Source organism: Mastigoproctus giganteus, chromosome 5, assembly GCF_048544385.1.
Source record: "Mastigoproctus giganteus isolate SK-2022 chromosome 5, ASM4854438v1, whole genome shotgun sequence".
Taxonomy (NCBI): Eukaryota; Metazoa; Arthropoda; class Arachnida; order Uropygi; family Thelyphonidae; genus Mastigoproctus; species Mastigoproctus giganteus.
This window is the reverse complement of record NC_143579.1, coordinates 45,243,837-45,269,670: the sequence shown is the minus strand read 5'-3', so window position 1 is coordinate 45,269,670 and position 25,834 is coordinate 45,243,837. Positions and strand designations below refer to the sequence as shown.

Here is a 25,834-nt window from a genome sequence, read left to right as displayed (position 1 = left end):
TTCCTTCTAAAAATCAGTTAGCCTACTTCAACATAAAATCTCACTTAAGAACAGGCACCTGTACGACCTCTATTCTCAAATCTATGAACAGGTCGCCTCTTACAGAGACCTCTTTCTTACCCAGATTGGACCACTGATAACAGCAGAGGATCTTCACTCTGCAATAACAGATCAGGAGTTGCATTCAAAAGTATTGACACGCTTACAGAGGAAAACTCCAAGTCATTCCTTTAGAGTGGAATGAATTCTCTCGGGTAGCACCCTTGTTATAAATATCATGCTCCTTACAGCCAGTGGAAAAGTCCCGAGTTCGAATCCCGTCAATGACGCGAGGAACTTTTATGAAATTGTTTTTCTCAGTGGCTGAATTAGTCGGTCTCAGACAAGGACAACAAGATTTTTCCTAGAGGAACTTGGGTTTTTCGTTGAGAAAAACAGACAAATCGATGTGATAATAAAGACTTTAGATCAGTTTCATTCACAAAAATCTGGCCAACTGGCATCCTAATTAGGCTGTATGAAGTGAAGTTGAAAAAAGTCATTCACTGCAATTCCGACTTTGTCAAAGCCAATTGATGATACCGCCTGATTGACTGGCAGACTGTGAATCAATTCGAATGTCTGGCGATTGTCGCAAACAACTCTGACGACTGTGGGACTGGAGCTGCATTATCATGCAGATCCAGTTACTTTTGTTACTTTACTCCAGTTATCTTCGCATTGAAAACTGATAACCAGCGTGATTTAACACTTCACAATTCTATAACTCTGTCATTCCGACATCAGAGTATAATTACTCATTAGGCCAAAACTGCCAAAATCAGCAGCAGATAGTCAACATTTATCAAAATTCTCTATCACATTACTTAAGAGTTTCGATCAAATTGTTCGATGCCTCCAAAATAAACTTGAGACTTTTGAACAACTCGTGTCGAACTATGCGAATGTAATTTGCCTGTCTGAAACATAACTTGAACCTGAACAAGCGTCAATAGTCTATATTGCAATTGCTGGATATCTGCCATTCTACACATGAAACATCTCATTCTAGATGTGGCAGAGTAGCCATTCTTATACTAGATTTAATTTTGTCTATGCCAGATCTAGTAACACTCCACTCTCTACGAAGTACTCGTGACGATGAAAATGAATTCCAGCTTAGTTCATGTTCAGCAGTTTATATCCTTCAAGTACCACAGATCACTATTTTCGACGATGTTCCTGGCTGAATAACTAGCGCATTTACGCATCTACTGTTAATCTACTCCTTAGAGATTTTAACCATCCACCACTATTGAACAACTTTTTGAAACGGCTAACGACCACTCTTTCCCTAACAAATTTTAAAATAGTCAAAAATGAACCAACAAGTTCTCTTATTACTTACACTTAATTTAATCTTCCCTAACATCGTGAAGAAGAGTCAAAATTTACCGGATTTTCGTATATCCAAATAATTGCTCTGAGGCAGCCAACTGTATACCACGGTACGTTCTAGAAGAATGTGATCCAATCCTCGCAGCTGATCTCATCACAAGATGGATACATACAGTTACACTGTATTGGCTAAAACTGTTCCCATGTTACCAAGAATCAGGGCATAATGGACATCATATTTATCGTACAGCTTCGACAATAAGCAGTCTTTTTACAGGCAGTCGACAATCGCTGGTAACATGTAAGACAGGATTCCGTATTCGAGAGCAAGAACTATCTTTAACCAACACAAGGCATAAGCAATAAAAAGTTAGAAAGAAGCTAATTTATCCAGAGATAAAAAATATGCACTACCTGCTGTTTTGCAGCACAGTAGTTATAATCACCATCTTTCACACACCGCGTGGCAAGCCTTCGTGGGTAGCACAATTGGTAGGATCGCCGTCCTCCCGCACCGGGTGGAAAAGACCTGAGTTCGAATCCCGTCGATGACGGGAGGAACTTTTATGGGTTTATAGGGTATAGGGTAGCATGGTTTTTCTCCCGGAAACTCAGGTTTTTCGTCCAGCAAACAGAAATCCGACCTCAGAACGCACGCAATTTACGGATAATATACAGGAGCAACGGGGCCTTAGTTGCCAATGTTCCTAAAACTCAACAACAACCGGATGGCAAAGACCTGGGTTCGTCCGGCAATGATGGGAGGAACTTTTGTAGGCGTTTTCTCTCTCTGTGGCTGTTAGTCGGACTCACGCCGAGACAGCAAGACTTTTTTTTGTTCAAATCGGCGTGAGCCAAATTGGATTCTATCTATATTGAACTCCTCGAAACAAGGTTTTTCGTCCAAAAAAAAAAAAAAAAAAAAAAAAAAACAGGCAAACCAGCCAGAGAACGCACGAATTTTACAGACAAAATACACCCGAATAGATGAAGTAATTCTGGAATGACCCTAATATGACAGTTTTGTACCAGCCGCGCGGGCGTGGAAGCAGGCTCAACGTTGCTAACTTAACTTTGAATCTCAAAAGAGTAATATGGTTTACATATATCTCAATATATGTAAACCATTTTAAAATGTATAAAAAAATAAGCCTAACTGAAGATCTCAAAACACTAAATAAATAAAAGGACTCCCACAACCTTCATGTATTCATACGGCATATAATAAAAATAAGATGACAGATCACAAAATAAATGATTAAACCATACTTTTATGAATTATTTACTTATATTTTCGTTTTTCAGCTTTCACATTTTCAGGTTTTCATCACTAGTCACGTGGTGTCTACTCAGTGGATAAACATCATCTTGTCTCAAGAAACGAGCTTTAAGAGTGCTTGTGAAAAGTGTAGGAAATGGTATTGTGGTGTGTATTAAGTGTTCCTTCAAGGAAATTATGGAAACAATTTTGTGCATATAAAATACTCTTTATTTGTTGGCTCTCTTTTATAAGCTGTGAAAACGCACCTACTGACGAATGCAGTTTAGCGAATTACAGAAACTCTACTGAGCTATCAGAACGGGAAAAACAGTTGTTGCTGCGATTGAAACCTTTAAAAGGAATGGTGTAAGAATATTTTCACTTTTTTGGTTATATTTTACTCTTCGGTAGTAATTCAGTCTTCACATATCTATTCTATGCCAAGTAGCTTTATGAAGAAGAGCAAGAAATTACCGATCATATTTATATTGTTGATTATTACTCATACATGGCCAGCATTCCTATTAGTATGATTAGAGAAAAAGTTAAAAGAAGCATTTATCAGCCATTTAAGGAATTTAATATATCAAAATTTGCCCCATATAATATTTTTCGGGTTACTTAATTTTTATTTATAAACGGTGGTACTTTAAAACTACAGTTCATCTCGAAATAGTGCTGAAAATAAGACATCATACGGTAAAAATATTTCGGATTGTTTCCATTAAAACGCTCGGCTTGATAACTTTTTTCAAAGAATATTTTTAAAATTGATTTTATTATTACTGAACCATAAGTTATTTTCTTTTCGTTATATTGCCATGGAAAAATTAATGCCTTTGCAATTGGACAACATTACTATGAGACTATATCGTTATGGCAACGTACCGATCAGAATAAAAATCTACTTTCAGACTGATCTGAAATATAAACACAATATGTGACATTACTGGAGCTTTCAGTTGTAAGATTTGGTCAACAATTGATGACATAAACAACACAGCATTATTAAGACTTTCATTATGAGCTCCAGTCGAACTTTGAAACATCCTGACCCGTGCAGCACATCATATGGTATTTGTATGTCACTTTACTGCAGCTTTCACTGTCTGCCAATCTTTATTCCCGAATCATAATTCACACCTTGGCTTATTTCTCTTTGGAGTTTCCAATTATTCTCTTCACGTGAAAATGAGAAACTTCTGTAAAGTTTTTTTCATTTTGGTGTAAAGCTAGGTAAATATAGCTATGTTGCTGTGAACCTCATATGGTTCTTGCACAGTAGTCCCTCCAAACTGGTGTGTTATCACTCAGTGTTCTTGATTTTTCTGGGTCACTGAACTTTGTATTAAAATCATAATAAATTGTATAAATAAATTAAATACCAAACTTAATGGTATCACAGGATAATTTTTTGTCCTAAACAAAAAAAAACTAGCCCTGTTTAAAATAACCAGTTATTTACAAAGTAGTTATGATTTTCATTTGTAGAGGAAGGTAATGAAAATTACAGAAATAAAAATTTAGACAACTCTTCCTCCAACCTATGTGTATTTATTATAATTAAAAAGGTCTACAAAAATAAAAATGGTGAATAACTTTTTTCTCCAGACCACTGTTTCTAGATTAGCATTAGTAGAGGCATTTGATGCAAGAAAGCAAGCTTATGCAGCATCAGCCAAAAAAAAAAAAAAAAAAAAAACCCACTTCCACTTCACCCCTCTGTTCGTTCAAAATACCTGTCCAGCTGAGCCTTAAACTTATTTAGGCTATCAACCTCCACTACAAGGGATGGAAGTCTGTTCCACCAACCAACCACCCGCAAATTAAACTGTCTTATGCTCCACTTAGTCTTTTGCTTGAAAAGACTTAAATGAGTTCCTTAGTTTGTTGATTAGATTTGAATCTAGTGCTTTATGACCACTTTTCACTCTCAAATTGGAAATTTCTGAGAGCTTTTACTTGTCAGCACTAAAGGGCCATTTATTTGGGCATATCATCATTCTTATCTGAGACTTGCCAGGTTTTCCACTTTACAGCTGCATTCAAGTAGTCCAGAACATTGCCACTGAATTCAAGTATGCAGTTGCTGACTTAGGTCATAGACTTCAGTACTTTCTCCTTCTTTAACCTGTAAGTCAGTAAGCTGAGTATGCTTCAATTCAATATTTTCAAATGCTTTTAACACTTTAAAACCATTCTGTTCATCCTGTGGTAATTTATGGTGCATTTTAAATAAAGATTTTTAAACATGTTATATATTTAAGTCTATTGTACATTACCAAAACCATTCTTGAATATATGTTTGCTCACAATATTGACCTCAAGTTTTGCATCTACAAAGTAAATTATATATCATTTGAAAGGTGTCAATCAGGGATGCAGTTTATGATAATAATCATATAATTAGCATGTGTAGAGGTAGTAGTGATAAATGATGCAAGAGCTTGTGCTACATAATCAGCCAAAAAAAAGCTAAAACTTCCCATTTCGTCTGTCCACCCTATCTAACAGATTATCTAGTCTGTTTTTCTTTGAATTTATTCACCCCACCCACCTGTACAACACCACATGAGCTTGATCCTCCAGGCAGCCACCTTCTGGCTGAAGGCAAATTACCACACAGCCAACCGGCAATCATCCTTCCTCAATTTGAATTTATGCCTCCTCAGGTGTGTACTTTGAGCAAGAGGAAGGATTCCATCAGTATCAGCTTATTCAAGGTGTTAAACACCTCAAACAGATCCCCTTGCAGGTGCCTTGTTTCCAGATGCTGCAATTTGCAAAACTGAAGTCTTTCCTGGTAAGACACCCTTTTGCTCCCCTCATCAGTGTTGTTGCTCTTCCATGCACCTATTAGACCTGATGAGCATCTTTCCTAAAGTGATACCTCCAATCCTGTATACAGTACTTAAGATGTGGCCTAACCACTTCCTTATACAATGGGATAATAGTAGTAGTAGTAATAGAGGCACATAAAATATGATGTAAGAAAGCACGCTTATGTAGCATCAGCTAAAAAAAAAAAAAAAAAAACCATTTCACACATCCATTCCCTCTAAAAGTTTGTCCAGCTACTCCTTGAATTTATATAAACTTCACTTCCACAATGACAGCTGGAAGTTTGTCCAACAGTCAACTGGCTAAAGGCAAATTTCTGTATATCTATTCTATAACTGTCTTTCTTTAATTTGAATTTATGCACTCTCAAGTTGACGGCGCCTCTGTAGCCAGGTGGCCAGGAGCAGCAGTGCATAGCACACGCTTCTTGATTAGATCGGGGTTCGAGCAAGTCCACCAAATACGGAGGATGCGGAAAGGTGAAGGAATGACCACCGCATATCCCCGGAGCAATATGGTCTTAGTTGCAAATGCTCCTAAAAACCAAATAACAAACAAGCACCCTCAGGTTCATAATCTTAGCAAGAGGAACAATCCCTTTAGCATTAGTAGAGGAATACAATGCAAGAAAGCAAGCTTATGAAGCATCAGCCAAAAAAAAAAAAAAAAACCCTCCCATTTCACCCCTCGATTCGTTCCAAATGCCTGTCCAGCTCAGCCTTAAATTTATTTAGGCTATCAACTTCCACAACAAAAGATGGAAGTCTGTTCCACCAATCAACTGCCTGCTGGAACCCACTGGCTCAACCCATTCAAGGCCTTATACACCTCAACCAGATCGCCTCGCAGGTGCCTTGTCTCCAGATGTTGCAATTTGCAGAACTTAAGCCTTTCTTGGTAAGAGGACCCCTTCGTACCCCTCACCAGTCTTGTTGTCCTTCTCTGTACCTGCTCAAATCACTTTACATCCTAAAGTGAGGCCTCCAGACCTGTATGCAGTACTCAAGACGTGGCCTGACCACTGCCTTATACAAAGGGATTATCACTTTCTTTTCCCTACTAGCAAAATTCCTATATATCATTGACAATACCCCATGACCTGCTCTGGCAGCCTGTCTGCACTGCTCAGAAAACGTCATATCTGACTAAACAATTACTCCCAGGTCTTTTTCATTCTCTACCACCATAAATGTAGACCACTCAGTTGATACATTTCTCTGGGGTTACTTCTACCCATATGCAGTACTTTGCATTTGTAAATTAAACTTCGGTTACCACTTCTCAGCCCAACTGCCCCAGTTTTCTAGATCCTTTTGCAGTAGCACAATGCCATTACTGTCATTAACAACTCTGCCAACCTTTGTAACATCTGCAAACTGGGACATTAAGCCTGATATACCTTCATCAATGTCATTGATAAATATACACAACAGTGGAACCAACACTGAACCCTGGGGGACTCCACTAATAACATTAGTCCACAAAGAGCAGCGTCCATTGATTACCACTCTGTCTTCCCCCACTCATCCACTCTTTTATCCATTGTAGCAATTTGCCCTTAATACCGTACTGCTTCAGATTGTACGGTAGTCTTCCCTATGCAACAGTATCAAAACCTTCCTGAAATTGATTATATGATTTCAGAATTATTTTTTGCATCCAGTTCATTTGTAACCACATCATAGTATCCAATCAAATTTGTCAGCCAAGACTTTCCCATAACTAACCCATGCTGTATCTGAATTAACAGGTCTTTTTTTTTTTTTTTATGGAAACCCCAAACACAAAAGGTATCAAAACCTATAGTACTTAGTACCATGCATGGGTTGAAAGAGAAGTATGGGGGCGATGCTGGAAACTTTGCTCTAGAGACTAAACATGGGTGTCTGTAATTACTCTTGTCATTCTTTGATCCCCTTTGTGAATTCCGGATAAATTTGCACATCTCTTGTCTGTGGGGACTCCCTTGAGTCCAAGGATGCTCTCATAATTATTTCTAAGGGTTTGCTTACTTCATTTGCCACCTACTTTAATATAACTGGATAGATTCCATCCACCCCAGGTGCCTTTCTTATGTTTAGCTTCAATAATTTCTCCTCCACTTTGTTCTCAGTTATTAAAAAATCATTAAACTCCCTGTCAGAGTTTAATAAGTTTCTGTCCTCTACTTCCTTACAGAATTCCTCATGTGTGAATATAGATACAAAATACTCATTGTTTGTCAGCTATCCGAGCAGGATCATCAACAGTCGAACCATCAATATCAAGTGGACCAACCTGATTCATCCCCTTCCTTCTAGAGTTTATATAATTAAAGAATTCCTTTGATGTTTTTACAGACTAGCTTATACATCGATGAGCCAAAACATTATGACCAGTGAGTCGTTATGCAAATCGAAGCAACTGAAAGTGTACTACAGTGCGTGCACGGGTCGGGACATAGTATAAAAAACACCTGATACTGAGCTCCTTTAATCAGTGTTACTCTTGTTCTTCAGATGGGAAAGGCAGCAGATTTAAGTGAGTTTGACTAAGGCTAAATTGTAATGGCCAGATGACTGGGTCAGAGCATATCGGAAATGGCACGGATGGTGGCATGCTTACAGTCAGCCGTGGTTAGTACCTACCAAAAGTGGTCCGAGGAGGGGGAACCCACGGACCACCGGCAAGGTGTTGGACGACCACAGCTCATCAATGCTCGAGGTGAGCAAAGGCTCTCCCATATAGTACATGTCAAGGGCGACTGTGGCACAACTCCCCAATAATTGGAATGCTTGTGATGGGAGTAATGTGTCACACAACACACAGTACACTGAACCCTGCTGAAAATGGGGCTGCCTAGCCGCAGGCTGCTCTGGGTGTCCATGCTAACCACGGCCCATCGGTGATAGTGCCTACAATGGGCACGCAAGCATCGAAACTGGACCTTGAGTGATTGGAAGGTCGTCTGGTCCGACAAATCACATTTCCTGTTATCCTGGAAAAGGCCTCTGAGGTTGGGTAAATTCATGTCTTGATGATAAATAAGCTCATACACCAACCATTAATTGAAATAGCTCTTTACTGTGACTAGAATTTACAAATTAAAATAACATATTTATAATATAATTTAATGTATAAAATAAAATAAAACTGTAATAAAATTAACTAAAATAAACTGGATTAAAAGCGATAAAACCTGTAGCTTTCGGAAGCATCAGCTTCCTTCCTGAACAGTAATGAATCTTCTGGCAACACTTCCTTATATATAACAGGCTCACGGTATTTCTCCACGTGGTTCCATCGGCGCATGGTCAGAACTGGAAGCGGAAATAGCTCGGGAGCGCGAAAAGCAAAACTGTTCAACCATGCTTAGGACAATAGTTTCAAATAGGATATGCAAACGCATACCCCTGTCCCTATTCATGGTATTGTTGTCGGATAAACAGATTTGCAGACTCTCGAGCCATTTACTGTCCCAGAATCCATGCGCTCGATCTACAATAACTGCATCCTCTGGGGAGATTTGATGCTGCCTCTCCCAATACTGCTTGGCCACAGCAGACTTATTATAATCAACAGTTTTTATAGCATTTAAATGCTCCCCCAAACGATCCTTTAACCGCCGTTTTGTTTCGCCCACATAACATTCCCCACAATCCGGGCATTTTATCTTATAAACAACTCCACTACTAAGGCCCTTCGCGATTGGATCTTTTACCTGGGACACAACTGTGTGCAACCCCCGCCCGGGAAGCTGCACACAGAGCGTTTTGAAACCCCGTAAAATTCTGGTTAACCGCTCAGTAAAGCCCGGATAGTAAGGAATGTATGCAGTAGCCACAGGAATAAACGGTTCCCTACAGTTGGACACTATTCCTTTGCTATATCTGTCCACGATCCTCTGGGGGTATCCGCATTTTCTAAGGTCTGCTGTGACCTGTTTGAGTTCACATTCTTTATCCTCAGGAGTACTACAGTGTGACATTGCTCTATCTACTAGAGCTTTTACCACACTATTCTTATGTTATCCAGCTTGTGCTGAATGAGTGGGAGAAGACAGAGTCGGAGTCCACTAATAACATTAGTCCATTAATCAATGGACTAATGTTATTAGTGGAGTCCCTCAGGGTTCAGTGTTGTGTCCATTGTTGTTTTCTGTATTTATAAACGATATTGATGATGGAATAACAGGCTTAATGTCCAAGTTTGCAGACGATACAAAGGTTGGCATGGTTGTTAAGGACACTAATGACAGTACGCTGCTGCAACAGGATCTAGAAAAGTTGAGCAGATGGGCTGAGAGGTGGCAAATGAAGTTTAACATTGACAAATGTAAAGTACTACATATGGGAAGCAGTAACCTCAGAGTAACATATCAACTGTGTGGTACTACACTGACAGTGGTAGAGAATGAAAAGGACCTGGGGGTAATTGTGCAGGCAGATATGAGATTTTTTCTGAGCAGTGCAGATGGTCTGCAAGGGTAGCTCATGGTGTCTTCTCAGTGATATACAGGAATTTTTCTAGCAGGGATAAGGAGGTTGTTGTTATTTGGTTTTTAGGAGCATTAGCAACTAAGGCCATATTGCTCTGGGGATATGCGGTGGTCATTCTCTGACCTTTCCGCATCCTCTGTATTTGGTGGTCACGGGCTTGAACCCCGGTCTAATCAAGAAGCGTGTGCTACGCACTGCTGCTCCTGGCGACGAAGGCGCCGGATAAAGAGGTGATTATCCCCTTGTATAAGGCAATGGTCAGGCTACACCTTGAGTACTGTATACAGGTCTGGAGGCCTCATTTTAAGAAGGATGTCCAAGTACAGAGGAGGGCAACAAGATTAGTGAATGGAACGAAGGGTTGCTCTTACAAAGAAAGACAGTTTTGCAGATTACAGTGTCTGGAGACTAGGCACCTGCGAGTTGATCTGATTGAGGTATATAAAGCGTTGAATGGTTTCAGCAAGCTAAATGCTGATGGGATTCTTTCTCTTGCTCAAAATAATCACCTGAGAGGGCATAAATTCAAATTGAGGAAAGAGAGTTGTAGGATAGATCTGCAGAAGTTTGCCTTTAGCCAGCGGGTAGTAGTTGATTGGTGGAACAGACTTCCATCTTTTGTTGTGGAAGTTGATAGCCTAAATAAATTTAAGGCTGAGCTGGACAGGTATTTGGAATGAATGTTGGGGTGAAATGGGAGCGGTTTTTTTTTGGCTGATGCTTCATAAGCTTGCTTTCTTGCATCGTATGCCTCTGCTAATGTTATTCTACAACTGTCTTTCCTCAATTTGAATTTATGGCCCCTTTAGGTTTGTAATACGAGCAAACAGAAGAATCCCATCCGAATTCAGCATGCTCAACCTATTCAAGGCTTTATACATCTCAATCAGATCACCTCACAGGTGCTTAGTCTCCAGCTGTTGCAATTTGCAGAACTTAAGCCTCTTGTTAAGAGAACCCTTCATTTCCCTCACCGATATTGTTGCCCTTCTCTGTACACGCTCAAGCAAATCTACATCCTTCCTAAAATGAGGTCTCCAGACCTGTATGCAGTACTCAAGGTGTGGCCTGACATTGCCTTATATAGACGGACAATCATCTCCTTTTCCCTGCTAGCAAAATTCCTATATATCATTGACAAAACCCCATGACGTGCCCTGGCAGCCTGTCTGCATTGCTCAGAAAACTTCATATCTGACTGCACAATTACTTCCATGAATTTTTTAATTCTAACACCTTAAGTCTAGTATCACGCAGTTAGTACGTTTCTCTGGGGTTACTTCTACCCATATGCAGTACTTTGCATTTGTCAAGGTTAAACTTCAGTTGCCACTTCTCAGCCCATCTGCCTAAATTTTCTAGATCCTGTTGCAGTAGCACACCGCCATTACTGTCATTAAAACCCTGCCAACCTTTGTATCATCTGCAAACTTCGACACTAAGCCTGATATACCTTCATCAATATCATTGATAAATATACAAAACAACAGTGGGCCCAACACTGAACCCTGGGTGACTCCACTAATAACATTAGTCCATGAAGAGCAGCATCCATTAATTACCACTCTGTCTTCTCCCACTCAACCATCCTTTTATCCATTGTAGCAACTTACCCTTAATACCATTCTGCTCCAATTTGTACAGTAGTCTTTGATGCACAACAGCGTCAAAAGCTGTCCTGAAATCCAATTATATGATATCAGAGTTATTTGTTGCATCAGTTCCTTTGTAACCACATCATAGTATCCAATCAAATTTGTCAGACAAGACTTTCCCTTAACAATATGCCTTCATTAGTATTATTAATAGATATAGAAAACAAGAATGGTCCCAGCACAGAACCCCGAGAACTCCACTAATAACACAACTACAAGAAGTAGTGTTCATTGATGACCACTTCTTATCTTCTCCCACTCAACCACCCCTTTATCCATAGCAGTAACTTTCCATTAATGCCCTCCTGCATAAGGGGAAATGTGCACAGCAGTCTTTCAAAATTATTTTTTGCATTCAGTTTTTTTGTTAATATGTCATAGTATCTTATCGCTTCCGTAGCCGAGTGGGCAGGAGCGGGAGTGCAGTTGCACACGCTCTTTGAGTAGACCGGGGGTTCAAGCCCCTGACTGCTGAATACGGTCGATCTGCCAACCCGCACTGGACCAGCGTGGCAGATTATGGTCCATTTCCCTCAGCATGAATTGTTGAGGAGGCTTCCATCCTGCAGTGGGTTGATAATGGCTGCACTTTACTTTTTTTACTTTTTAGTATCTTATCAGATTGTCAGACAAGACTGCTTCTTAACACATCCATGCTGTGCCTGAAGCATAACTGCTTTCCAGTCTAGATAATTGTGACTCCTTATTTTCCCTGGAACAGAAGCCAAGTTACCAGGTCTGTAATTACTTGTCTTCCTCTGAAATTCACAATTCGCAAAGGATGATCTTTGTGAATTGCGATACATTTGCACATCTCTAGTCTGTAGGGATCTCCCCTGAATGCAAGAATTCTTTTATAATCTTGGCTAAAGATTTGCTTATCTGTTTTGCTGGCTCTTTAATATAACTGAAAACATCCCATCCAGCCAGGTACCTTTTTTATGTTTAGCTTCACCAATTTCTCATACACAATTTACTCTGTTATCACAAAATCATTCAGTCCCTAACAGAATTTCACTGATTTCTGGTATCACCATCCCTAAAAAATTCTTCACGTATAAATGTATATGCAAAATATTCATTTAGTTTGTCTGCAACCCGAGTAGGATCATCTACATTTAATTAGTTCATATCCAGTAGACCAATATGATTTAACACCTTCCTTCTACTGTTTACATAAAGAAGTCTTTGCATTTTTTACCAAAAGACTTTTCATAGCCATATCTCCATATAGCTTCATCTACCTTAGCTTGCCTAACCTCCTTTGTGATTTGATTGCAGACTAGTTTATATGTACTATAGACATCTGTATCATCTGATAACTTATATGCATCCCATGCATTTTTCTTTTTCTGCTACAAGTCTCATCAGTTTATCTGACATTCACTTGGGTGTGTGATTTGAACTGTATTTCTTAGATGGCATAAAATGCCTAGTAGCTTCTTTGATTTCCCTGAATGCTTTCCATTGCCTTTGACAGTATTTACATCTTTGAGTATATCCCACATCAATACATTGTGATTACTCCCACCTAGTCATCCTTTTACCTGCAGATTCTTAATGCATGAAGGGTAAATGCTGATAATCAGATCAAGAGTATTGTATGCTTTCTCTGGTTGTGTCTCTAACATGCTGGTGTAGGAAACAGTCATCCAGTAAATCCACAAAAACCTTGCTATTGTGTGAGTGACAAATCTACAAGACCCAGTTGATATCTTGAAGGTTAAAGTACCCCATTTTAAGACATACTGATTTACTAGCCCACTCTGTTTGTCTGTACAGCTGTTTTTATACTCATCACAGTTATTAGGCTTGAAGAACAGCAGGAGGCCAGCAGTTAGCTGACCTTAAAAAGATGGCATTATAGAAGAATATTTTCCCTATTGACATTAAACTGCTAAGTTTCCATGTTGTAGCCTAGTTCATAAAGTTAAAAAGGTAGTTCATCATCTCTTCCCCTTCATGGTATTTCCTAACTGCCATACAAAATTAGTTCCTATAACTGGGGAAATATTTGTTTTCTGTTGTTGTTGTTATTTGGTTTTTAGGAGCATTAGCAACTAAGGCCATATTGCTCTGGGTATATGCGGTGGTCATTCCCTGACCTTTCCGCATCCTCTGTATTTGGTGGCTCACGGGCTCGAACCCCGGTCTAATCAAGAAGCGTGTGCTATGCACTGCTGCTCCTGCCCACCTGGCTATGGAGGCGCCTGTTTTCTGTTGTGTTGTGCATTATATTTTCTTTATGAATATAACTGAGATGCGAAATGTCTTTTCTCTTTCAGTTACGTAAAGAAAATTTAAAGCTGCCATACCAGTTTTTGTATGGTATTCTTTCTTTTAGCCATGATATGATATATCTAAATTAAGAAGTACATAAAATTATAGATAAGCAGCACATAAAATGCTTATTAACTTAAATTAATTTCTTAGTTAAGAAGTAAAAAATCTAAGGCAGTGCATTCACTTGACACAGTTCAGTGTGATATAAACAGTCTCTTGAAAATCAAAAATGAGATTAAGAGTGTGTTATAGGCCTAATGACTGTGATGATTATAACAAAGAACTATACAAATAAATGAGTAGGCCAGTAAATCAGAATGTCTTATAATGGGGGATATTAACTTCACAGATATTGACTAGAACATGTGGGCTGGTCACATGCAAAATAGTAAGACTTCTATAGATTTTTTGGATAAATGTTTTCTACATCAGCATGTTAGAGAGACAGTGAGGGAAAGCATACTCTTGATCTGATTATCAGCAGTGACTCTTCATGCATTAAGAATCTGCAAATAAAAGAACCACTAGATAGCAGTGATCACACTGTATTGATGTGGGATTTACTTAAAGATGTAACAACAAGAGCAAAGGGCATTTGATTTTGTAAAGGTGACTTTATTGGTCTCAGCTAGTTTTTAAATTCTATTTCATGGGACTGACTGATGATATTACTAACAGCAAATTCTAAATGAGAAGCATTCAGGGAAGTAATCATGGAAGCTACTCAGTTTTTATGCCAACTAAGAGGTACTGTTCAAAGCTTATAGAACAAAATGGATGTCAGATGAACTAATGTAAGTTGTGGTATAATGCAGTACATGTGTTCCTAAAAATCTGTGTTATAGTATTTCACGCATTAAAAACAACAGGGCTTGTAGGAAAAATAGGAATAGGGACAGAGCACTCAAAGAAAAAAATTTCAATCTGGAAAGTAAAACAAAAAAAAGTTAGAAAGTCGATAAAATGCAAACACAGGTTTAAACATAAATTTTTAATAAATAAATAAATATTACAGTAAATATAGCACCGTGACAAGATACCTTGTATTGGTCGGAGACTATGTACACTTAAGTACATAGCTTACTTAATACTGTAATGTATCTATACTAATTTATTTCTGTTCACTGACATTTTTTTTTTTTTTTTTTTGTTGTAAAATTTAAAACAGTAAAAAAAGATAAGCAATCAATAACAACAAACATGGAACGCACAAATTGCACAAGTGAGATAACGAGTAAGATGTTTATGAAGCTTACAAAATAGGAATGAGGAGAAGATTCTGAAATTTATTTATGCTTTTTATGTGATTGAAGATTTCATGGAAGGGGAAACACATTTCACCATAATAACGTAAAAATCCACATAATTCCAGCTATCGGTATTATCGCAAATGCAATAAAATAGAGTTTGTTACCTATTTATAATTAGATTACACTGACAGAAAAGCACAATAAACTGGGAACTGCAAATTGTTTTATTGTTTTGTGGTAACAAACCCCAGAAATGTGCTCCTCTGCTCACTCTATCACGCCTCATGAAATTTATGTTCAAATAGAAAAATGTGAGCTCCTGAAAACATGAGTTGACCTGCAATATCACCTATTATCTTGTGAATACAGCAAAAAGAAGTAAGACAACCTTTAACCATAATTATTAGAGCATCATTGGATTCGAGGGAGGTCCCCATGGACTGGAGATGTGCAGTTGTATCTCCAATTCACAAAGGTGTATCAAAAGGAAACATTATTAATTACAGACCTGTTAGCTTGATTCCAATATTCTTCCTGTTCTAGGAAGAATAATAGAATCAAAGAAGTAATGTGAGGCCACTGAGACAGGAATGTAGTCTCAACTGCATCACAGCATAGATTTGTTAAGGGACAGTCTTGTCTGATTAACCTGATTGGATACTGTGATACAGTAACAAAAGAACTGGAAGAAAAAAATAATTTTGACGTCACTACTTAGATTTCAGAAAAGCTATTAACGATGGTTCACATAAAAGAATGCTGTACAAATTGGAGCAGTGTGGCATTAGTGGAAAGTTACTGCTGTGGATAAAGGGATGGTTGAATGGGAGAGCACAGTGGTTATCAATGGGCACTGCTCTTCTTGGACTGGTGCCTCCGTAGCCAGGTGGGAAGGAGCAGCAGTGCGTAGCACATGCTTCTTGATTAGACCGGGGTTCGAGCCCATCACCACCAAATACGGAGGATGCGGAAAGGTCAGGGAATGACCACCGCATATTCCGGAGCAATATGGCCTTAGTTGCTAATGCTCCTAAAAACCAAATAACAAACTCTTCTTGGACTACTGTTATTAGTGGAGTTCTCAGGGTTGAGCCCATTTTTGCTTTCTGTATTTTTTGATGAAGGCATATCAAGTTTAATATCCAAGTTTGCAGATGATATAAAGGTCAGCAAAGTAGTTAATGACAGTAATCAGGGTATGCTTTGCAACAGGATTTGGGAAAATTAGGCAGATGGGCTGAGAAGTGGCAGTTGAAGTTTTTAACGTTTGATAAATTCATGGTACTGCACATGGGTAGCAGAAATTGTAGAATAACATACCGACTGTGGTACCAGATTCGCAGTACCTCACAGTTGGTATGTTATTATGGGAGTAATCATGCAGTCAGACATCAAGTTTTCTGATCAGTGCAGACAGGCCTCTAGGACAACTTGTGGGATTTTGTCAGTGATTATACAGGAATTTTACCACCAAGTACAAGGAGCTGATTATCCCATTGTATAAGCAGTGGTTAGGCTGCATCTTTATTACTACATACAGGTGTGGAAGCCTCATTTTAGGTAGGAAGGATGTTGGTCTGTGCAAGTGCAGAGAAGAGCAACAGCATTAGTAAGAAGGCTGACCGGGCTAGCCGGGTAGGTAAAGTGCCTGCCTGGCAACCCAAAGGTCGCGGGTTCGATTCCTGCCTCAGGCTGGATATCACGATGGTTCCGAACCAACCGGTTGGTTGGATATCCCAGCCACGATACACGAAGGAAGCAAGAAAAAACTGGTTCCTTCGTGTATTGATCACATCATACGAAATAAATAAATAAAATTAGTAAGAAGAACCAAGAAAGGCTTCTCTGTTGCAAATTGTGTCTTCTGGAGACCAGGCACCAGCTAAGTGTTATGATTGACTTGTTTAAAGCTTTGAATGAATTGAGTAAGCTCACTCATCATTTATGTCATCCTTCCTCTTGTTCAGATTACACACAACAGGGCAGAAATTCAAGTTGAAGGATGGTTGCAGGATAGTTTTATAGAAATTTGTTTTCAGCCAGTGGATAGTTGATTGTTGGAGCAAACTTTCATCTGGTGTTGTGGAAATGAGTAATTTGAATAAATTCAAGGAAGAGCTAGACAAAACTATAGCAGGAGAAATAATGAAAACAGATATGGGATTTTTTTTTTTGATGATGATGCAATTTAATATTTTTGTTGTATCATTTGTCATTACTAATACCAATCTCTTGACTTTTTCGCTTGGTGTTGGTTATAGGGATGGTTGAGGGGGAGAAGACAGAGTGGTAATCAATGGACACTGCTCTTCATGGACTAATGTTATTAGTGGAGTCCCTCAGAGTTCAGTGTTGGGTCCATTGTTGTTTTCTGTATTTATAAATGATATTGATGATGGTATATCAAGCTTAATGTCCAAGTTTGCAAAATCATACAAAGGTTGGCAGGGTTGTTAAGGACATTACTGACAGTATGCTGCTGCAACAGGATCTGGAAAGGTTGAGCAGATGGGCTGAGAGGTGGCAAATGAAGTTAACATTGACAAATGTAAAGTATTACATATGGGAAACAGTAACCCCAGAGTAATTTTTCTAACAGGGATAAGGAGGTGATTATTCCCTTTGTATAAGGCAATGGTCAGGCCACACCTTGAGTACTGTATACAGGTCTGGAGGCCTCATTTCAAGGAGGATGTAGAGCTGCTGGAACGAGTACAGAGAAGGGCAACAAGATTAGTGAATGGAACAAAGGGTTGTTCTTACGAAGAAAGGCTTAAGTTTTGTAAATTACAGTGTCTGGAAACTAGGCACCGGCAAGGTGATCTGTTAGAGGTGTATAAAGCCTTGAATGGTTTGAGTGGTTTGAGCATGCTCAAAGCTGATGGGATTCTTCCTCTTGCTCAGAATGATCTTGTGAGAGGGCATAAATTCAAATTGAGGAAAGACAGATGTAGGATAGATGTGCAGAAATTTGCCTTTAGCCAGCAGGTGGTTGGTTGGTGAAACAGACTTCCATCCCATGTTGTGGAAGTTGATAGCCTAAATAAATTTAAGGCTCGGCTGGACAGGTATTTTGAACGAACCTAGGGGTGAAATGGGAGCGCTTTTTTTTTTTTTTTTTTTTTGTTTTTTTGGCTGATGCTGCATAAGCTTGCTTTCTTGCATCATATGCCTCTACTAATGTTAATGCTAATAGTTACTGTAGCCAAAGGATTTTTCCTCCCCACCTCTTTTGCTTGCTTCTTGGATGCTTTCTTCTTCTCTGCTTGCTTGCTTGCTTTGAATAAAATGAGCAGTTATTTTTTTTTCAGCCACTTCAACTGAAATAAGGGATTTCTACTTGAAGGTACTGTAATACAAAATTTGCAGGAGGTCTATGGATTCCTGAGTTTTTTTTCATTGGTTTCGTTATTCAGAACTTCTTTCAGAAAGTTGCCAGTAATGTCTAACTTTTCACATTTTTCAGCAGTAGCCACAGTAGCATTGGAAGTATTACTTGTACTAATTTTATCATCCAGCTAACTTTCTATTTCCTCCTCCTCCTCTGATTTCATAAATTTGGAGAGAGAGATATCTGGTTCATTTGCTTCATTTTCCTTAAAAATTAAATGAGAAGAGTCATAAACAGTATGGTATTAGCTTTAGTCTGTTTATTAATAGCTTATATATTTTCTTTAATGTTGATAACAGTTAAAAAATAAAAATCAGACACAGTGTTATCCTTCATTAAAGTTATTCTATAAAACTGCATACCTTCATTTTAGATTTTAAGGCTCACTTGTTAAATAAAAACTTGACAACCAGTATTCCCCGAAATGGTTTCTTAATCAGCCCTGCTCTTTGGTGCTGTCTTTATACATTTTTTAATAAAATACCATGGCTTTATCTTACAGAAGCTATGCCAAGGAGATAGTCATACTAGGCCTGTTCCCATTAAATGGAAATCCCCATCATTATTAGTTGATGAAGTATTAAAAGTTTCTTCTAACCTCTCACACTTTAATAACATGTTACCTTCTTTAACCTGAGACTGAATTTGGCAATACATCAACTTCTTACCAGCTGTGAGACCTCTTCATCTGCCACTTCTTGTCCAAGACCAGCCAGTATATGAACTACATTATCTGGGAATTGATTAACCAGGTCTGTACATCCCATGGAGATCTAAGTCAGTTCCAATTGGATAAGAAAAAAAAAAAAAAAGAAGAAATATGTAGAATCCATTACAGGTGTTGTTTATGTACATTTTGTAATGTTTCTGTACATGAGATTTTTGAATTTCTTGGAAACCACATCCCCACCTTTGATTTCTGATTACTATTTCACACTAACCATATTTCAGTAATCTTTTGCTTTTACTACTTTTAACATTCCTCTCAAACTTTAATTAAATAAACTTAAAAACATGTTTATGTTTCAACTTTAATGAGTCTCTACTAGACTGCATGGAATAAGGAAATGCCGCTGTCACTGAAAAGATGATGCTTCAAAATTTGCATAGTACTATTCATAGGAAGGCAAACCAAATGAAAAAAACTTTGTTTTCAAGTACCATTAGTATTTGGCAAAGGATGAAATGAAGCAAGCATATATAGAATCAATTAAAAAAAAAAAAAAACTTTTACCCACTTCATTTGTCCCATCCCTTCTAATAATTTGTCCACTCTTAAATTCAGTCAAAATTTCTACCTACACAATGTTAGCTGAAAGTTTATTCCAGTCCTATAGGATTGCAGAGGGAGATTTCAATGCAGTAGTTGAAATCAAATAAAATTTATATGCTTTACTGCATTCAGTTTTGATCATAGGCCAAGTGTTCAGCCCTAAGATTTGGGCTTCTGTTAATTAGAGACAAATACTATTATCCACAATTTCTGTCTATTGCAAATAGCTTTTAAAATTGTATCACATCACCTGAAAAGGTGAAATTTAAAAAGCTATTATCAATTTAGACAGAAATTTTGGGACAGAAATTAAAGCATCCACGTAGATGCCTTGTTTCCAGAAATTGCTGCAGTTTACAGAACTTGTCTTTCTCAGCAAGAATACTTCAAAAGGGATAGTCATGGATACACTTGTGTCCAGAACTAACCCTTGTGCTCTTCTGTGTACCCTTTCTAACAGATTATATCCTTCCTAAAATGAGGTTTCTGAAACTACAATATTCCCAGCAATTATTCACTATTGTTCAATTAGAGGCAATCTCAATAGCCAGCATTTTTGCCAAACACTTTGCCACCCTGTGGAGTTCATGCCCTGATGACTTCAGGCTGTTCCGAGGGCTAAAAGTGGGGGTACTACACGGTATTAGGTTAGTGTACCTAATAAACTGGCTGCTAAGGACATCTAATATAATAGACTTGTGGGTTTATATTATCTAAATGAAATAATGAAATTGTGGAAGGATGGTTGTGGAGTGTGCAGAAATTGGAAGACTGCTACACAAATTGGAGCAGTGTGGCATTGGAGGCAAATTGCTGCTATGGATAAAGGGATGGTTGAGTGGGAGAAGACAGAGAGTGGTAATCAGTGGACACTGTTCTTTGTGGACTAATATTATTAGTGGAGTTCCCCAGGATTCATTGTTGGGCCCATTGTTGTTTTCTGTATTTATTAATGATATTGATGATGATATATATCAGGCTTAATGTCCAAGTTTGCAGACAATTCAAAGGTTGGCAGGGTTGTTAATGATACTAATGACAGTATGCTGCTGCAACTGGATCTAGTAAAGTTGAGCAGATGGGCTGAGAGGTGGCAGCTGAAGTTTAACATTGAAAAATGTAAAGTACTGCATATGGGAAACAGTAACCCCAGAGTAACATATCAACTGGGTGGTACTACACTGACAGTGGTAGAGAATGAAAAGGACCTGGGGCAATTGTGCAGGCAGATATGAAGTTTTCTGAGCAGTGCAGACAGTCTGCAAGAGTAGCTCATAATGTCTTATCAGTGATATATATACAGGAATTTTTCTAGTAGTGATAAGGAGGTGATTATCCCCTTGTATAAGGCAATGGTCAGGCTACACCTTGAGTACTGTATACATGTCTGTAGGCCTCATTTTAAGAAGGATGTAGAGCTGCTGGAACAAGTACAGAGAAGGGCAAGAAGATTAGTGAATGGAACAAAGGGTTGCTCTTATGAAAAATGGCTTAAGTTTTACAAATTACAGTGTCTGAAGACTAGGCACCTGCAAGGTGATCTGATGAGGTGTATAAAGCCTTGAATGGTTTGAGCATGCTCAATGCTGATGGGATTCTTCCTCTTGCTTAAAATAATCGCCTGAGAGGGCATAAATTCAAATCGAGGAAAGACAGTTGTAGGATAGATATGCGGAAGTTTGCGTTTAGTCAGCATGTGGTTGATTGCTGGAACAAACTTCCATCTGTCGTTGCAGAAGTATAGCTTAAATAGATTCAAGGCAGAGCTAGATAAACATGTAGGATATAAGTTGGGATATAAGTTTAGGGTTTCAATTTTGTACTGAAATTGAAATTTTATTGAAATTAAATCGAAATCATGACTCTGACCAGAGCAGCAAAGCAAAAGGCTCAAGCTAATGGGAGTGCTGTGGCTCAGGGGAGAACTGAGGGGGGTAGTTGCCCTCTGAATCACAGTCTATTAAAATGCACTACTTGCTTGATGTTTGTGGAGCAGTCAGGTACGGGACATGATATTGCCATGGGGGATGTCTTTGTGTGTGCGCGATGCAAGGAGTGTAAGGAAATCAGGCGACAACTCAGCATTTTTATGGGCCTATATGAGAGCTTGAAGGACAGGGTGGATGTCCTTGAAGGATTAAAAGTGAGGGGCCCATCAAGCTCTCAGCTGCCCACACCAATGCCAGAGCTTGCACTTGGTCATCACGCAACACAGTGGCAGCCCCCAAGGCAGAATGCGCTGGTCCCAAAGGAACTAGTAGTTGTTGGTGACTCTATTGTCAGGGAAACGGGAAACATGCTTTGTAAAAAGGATAGGTGGAACAGGACCAGGGTATGTCTGCCAGGGGCAAAGGTTGATGACGTTGTAGAGCGGATATCATCTTTTAAGGGCACAAAAGGTGATATAGTTGTACACGTTGGCACTAATGATATTAAGAGTAGGAGACCGGCGGAATTACTTAACAAGTACAGGTCACTGTTGAAAAAAAGCCGTGAATTAGGGTTGAATTTGAAAGTGTCTGCAATTCTGCCCAGACACGATAGGAGGGAGTATATGATGAGAGCCCTGTCGATCAATTCGGCCCTGGAAAGATTGTGCAAGGCTCAAGGGGTAGAATTTTTTTCAGCCTGGTCTGTACTTGTTAACAGGAGAGACTGCTTCTACAGGGATGGGATACACTTAAATAGAAAGGGTGCAAGAATGTTTGCTGATGCTATCGAGGCAGTGTTAGGTGGGTCGGAAAACTGCTAGATTGGGGGGATACAAGGACTAATAGATTAACAGTAGCCACTGGCAGAGGTGAAAGTGATTCTTGCACTGCTTCTATTGGAATGAGCCGCAGCCTGGAAAATAAGATGCAGGATATTTCAGAGACTGCTGGGAATCATTGGGGTACAAGTAAACACATGGGTTGTGTTAGGGTAGCTAAGAAAAAGAACAGGTGCATGTACACTTGCGTGTACACCAATGCTAGGAGTTTAGTAAATAAATTTGATGAATTTGAGGTATTGCTCAAAACATCAAAGGCAGATATTGTGGGGATTTCAGAGGCGTGGTGTCACACAGATATAAGGAATGCAGAACTGGAATTTGGGGAGTACAATGTCTACAGAAGGGATGGATAGGAAGGGAGGAGGGGTTATGCTATTAGTTAAGAAATACATAAAATCCAAGGAAGTGAAGCCAGTCGACATTGCTGGACAGTGTAGTGTCGAGTCAGTTTGGTGTGACATAAGCATTGGGAGATCAAAATTGAGAGTAGGAGTGTGCTATAGGCCTAATGACTCTGATGAGTATAATAAGAAATTGTACAGGGAAATAGAGTGGGCCAGTAAATCAGAGAGTCTTATAATGGGGGATTTTAATTTCCCAGATATTGACTGGAATTTGGGGGCTGGTCACTCACACACTAGCAAGGCTTTTGTGGATTTATTGGATGATTGTTTTCTACATCAGCATGTTCGGGAGGCAACTAGAGGAAGTAATACTCTTGATTTGATTATCAGTAGTGATTCTTCATGCATTAAGAATCTGCAGGTAAATGAACCACTAGGTGGCAGTGATCACAGTGTGCTGAAGTGGGATTTACTCAAAGAGGTAACTACCATTAGGGGTAAAGGAAAGGGTTATTGCTTTCGTAAAGGCGACTACGATGGACTGAGACAGTATTTAAATTCTATACAGTGGGACCAACTGATGATGTTACCAACAGCAAATTCAAAATGGGAAGCATTCAAAGAACTTATCTTGGAAGCTACTAGGCTTTACATACCAACTAAGAAATATTGTTCAAGGTTTAGGCCTAAGTGGATGTCAGATGAACTAATGAGACATATGGCAGAGAAGAAAAATGCATGGGCTACATACAAATTAACACCTGACACAGAAGCCTATGATAGATACAAGTTGATCTGTAACCAAGTTACAAAGGAGGTTAGGCAGGCGAAGGCAGATTACGAGAAATCTTTGGCAAGGGATGCAAAGAAAAACAGCAAAGAGTTCTTTTCTTATGTAAACTCTAGAAGGAAGGGGATGAATCAGATTGGTCCACTTGATATCGATGGGTCAACTGTTGTGCCGCATGGGGGCGCCCACACGGTGTGCGCCCCCATGCGGCACAACATCACTTCGCAATAAATGTGTGGGCAGGTATGGTCGGTGACTGCTTAGTCGGCCCATACCTATTACCATCCCGCATGAACTCCGCTAAATATCAGATCTTTCTTGAACAAGTTTTACCAGGGTTACTTGATGATGTTCCAGCAAATGTGAGACGCAACATTTGGTTTCAACATGACAGGGCGCCTGCCCATTATGGAAGGTGTGTTCGTGACCATTTGAACAGGTGTTTTGGGTGTCGATGGATTGGCCGTGGTGGACCCGTTGCCTGGCCCCCCACGCTTACCTGATTTATCGAGCCTTGATTTCTTTCTGTGGGGGGGTCCTCAAATCTATCGTTATGAATCGCCTGTGGAGACGGAAATGGATCTCGTGGCGAGACTCGTCTGCGCTGCTGCTACTGTCAAAGAAACTCCAGGTGTGTTCGACCGTGTCTGCCAATCCATGCTGCGTCAGTGTCACACCTGCAACGCGTCTCATGGTGGAACCTTTTGAGCATCTGTTGTAACATCATGAAATGCATCCATCTTGTACTCCATTATTGTTAATATTATGTCAAATGTTTGCCACTAATTACTGTCTTGTGTCATTTCTGCTTCATGTGCCTCTGCTACTATTTTCCCGTGACGTTTCCGGTTATGGGTTCCTATGCGATTCAAATTCCTTTAGATGTTACCCACCTCCCCTAAACGTTTGTACCAATATTTTTGAGACACTCTATATAAGCTTGCTTCCTTGCATCATGTGGCTTTGGTGGTTATGTGCTGGAACAAATTCCACAACATTAAGTGGAAGTTTATTCCAGTGCTGTAGGATTGCAGAGAGAGAGAGATTTCAGTGCAGTAGTTGAAATTAAATAAAATTTATGTTTTACTGCATTTAATTTTTATTTTTTATTTTTTGGCTGTTTGCTTTCTTGCATTATTTGCCAATACTAATACTAATCCAGGAAATATATTAGTATAATTCACTAAATGTATTGTAGAAATAAAGTTATAATTTAATCCGTTATAAACACTGAAATAAGTTTAGAGCAAAAGCTCGGCATACAATTGCTATAAAATATTAATGTTCATGAGTTGGCAAAACCCTCTTGTGTATGTGGCTAAGAGCTGCTATGTTTGTTACAAAATGCAGCTATGTTTGTTAAATATAGTTAAAATAAGATTTATGCATTTTGTACCACTAAAAGCACTTTGTGCTGGAGGTGGAGATCAGACAACACTACCCAATATGATTTTTACCTCCAGCAAATCAATGGTTGTTTCTGGTCAAGTTTATGTATAGAATTTAAAATCAATCATAATTTCCTATCATGTCTCAGTTTTAAGATATAGATAGATAACTGGATTCTGTACAAAGATAGCATTACTGTTTGAAATACAATTTTTAAACTTATTAACATTTGGTTGGTTTTGTTTATTGTGCTAAAAGTTAAGCAAGTACATCATTACTGTTCTTGCAATATAGTATATTTTGATTTTGATGCACTTTTCCAGACAAGTCAGTATTTTTATTAATTTTATTACACCATTCAACTGTTCAATATATAGTGTATGATAAACTACGCTACAAGAATTCACTTTCTGTTCAAATTTACCAATTGCTTTTACTGTTTTTAGGTTAATGCATTGTTAAAATGGAGAAGACAAAGCACAGAACTTGCGTCACTCACCCAGACAACTTCTGCTATGTTTGTGGACACTTAACCCCAAAAAATCAGAGGAAGGAAATATACAATGTCACAAAAGTTACATATTCATTGTACTTCGGCTGCAAGATCGGTGACCAAGAAAAAATGGGGCTTCACATATCTGTTGTATTACTTGTATGACAATCTTAAGGCTGTAGTTATGTGGCAAGCTGAAAGCATTACCTTTTGCCGTCCCTATGGTGTGGTTCAAG

General features: G+C 38.9%; 1 protein-coding gene across 1 annotated transcript in view; it reads left to right on the top strand.

Moving 5' to 3' along the window:
- The first annotated feature begins 2,741 nt into the window (after window positions 1–2,741).
- Window positions 2,742–25,834, top strand: part of LOC150085347 (cation-dependent mannose-6-phosphate receptor-like) — a 62,885-nt gene continuing 39,792 nt past the window's right edge. Inside the window, exon 1 of the mRNA XM_090373168.1 lies at window positions 2,742–3,004. Coding sequence (XP_090229294.1) covers window positions 2,793–3,004 — 212 coding nt within the window. The 5' untranslated portion in view covers window positions 2,742–2,792. The remainder of the gene's footprint in view (window positions 3,005–25,834) is intronic.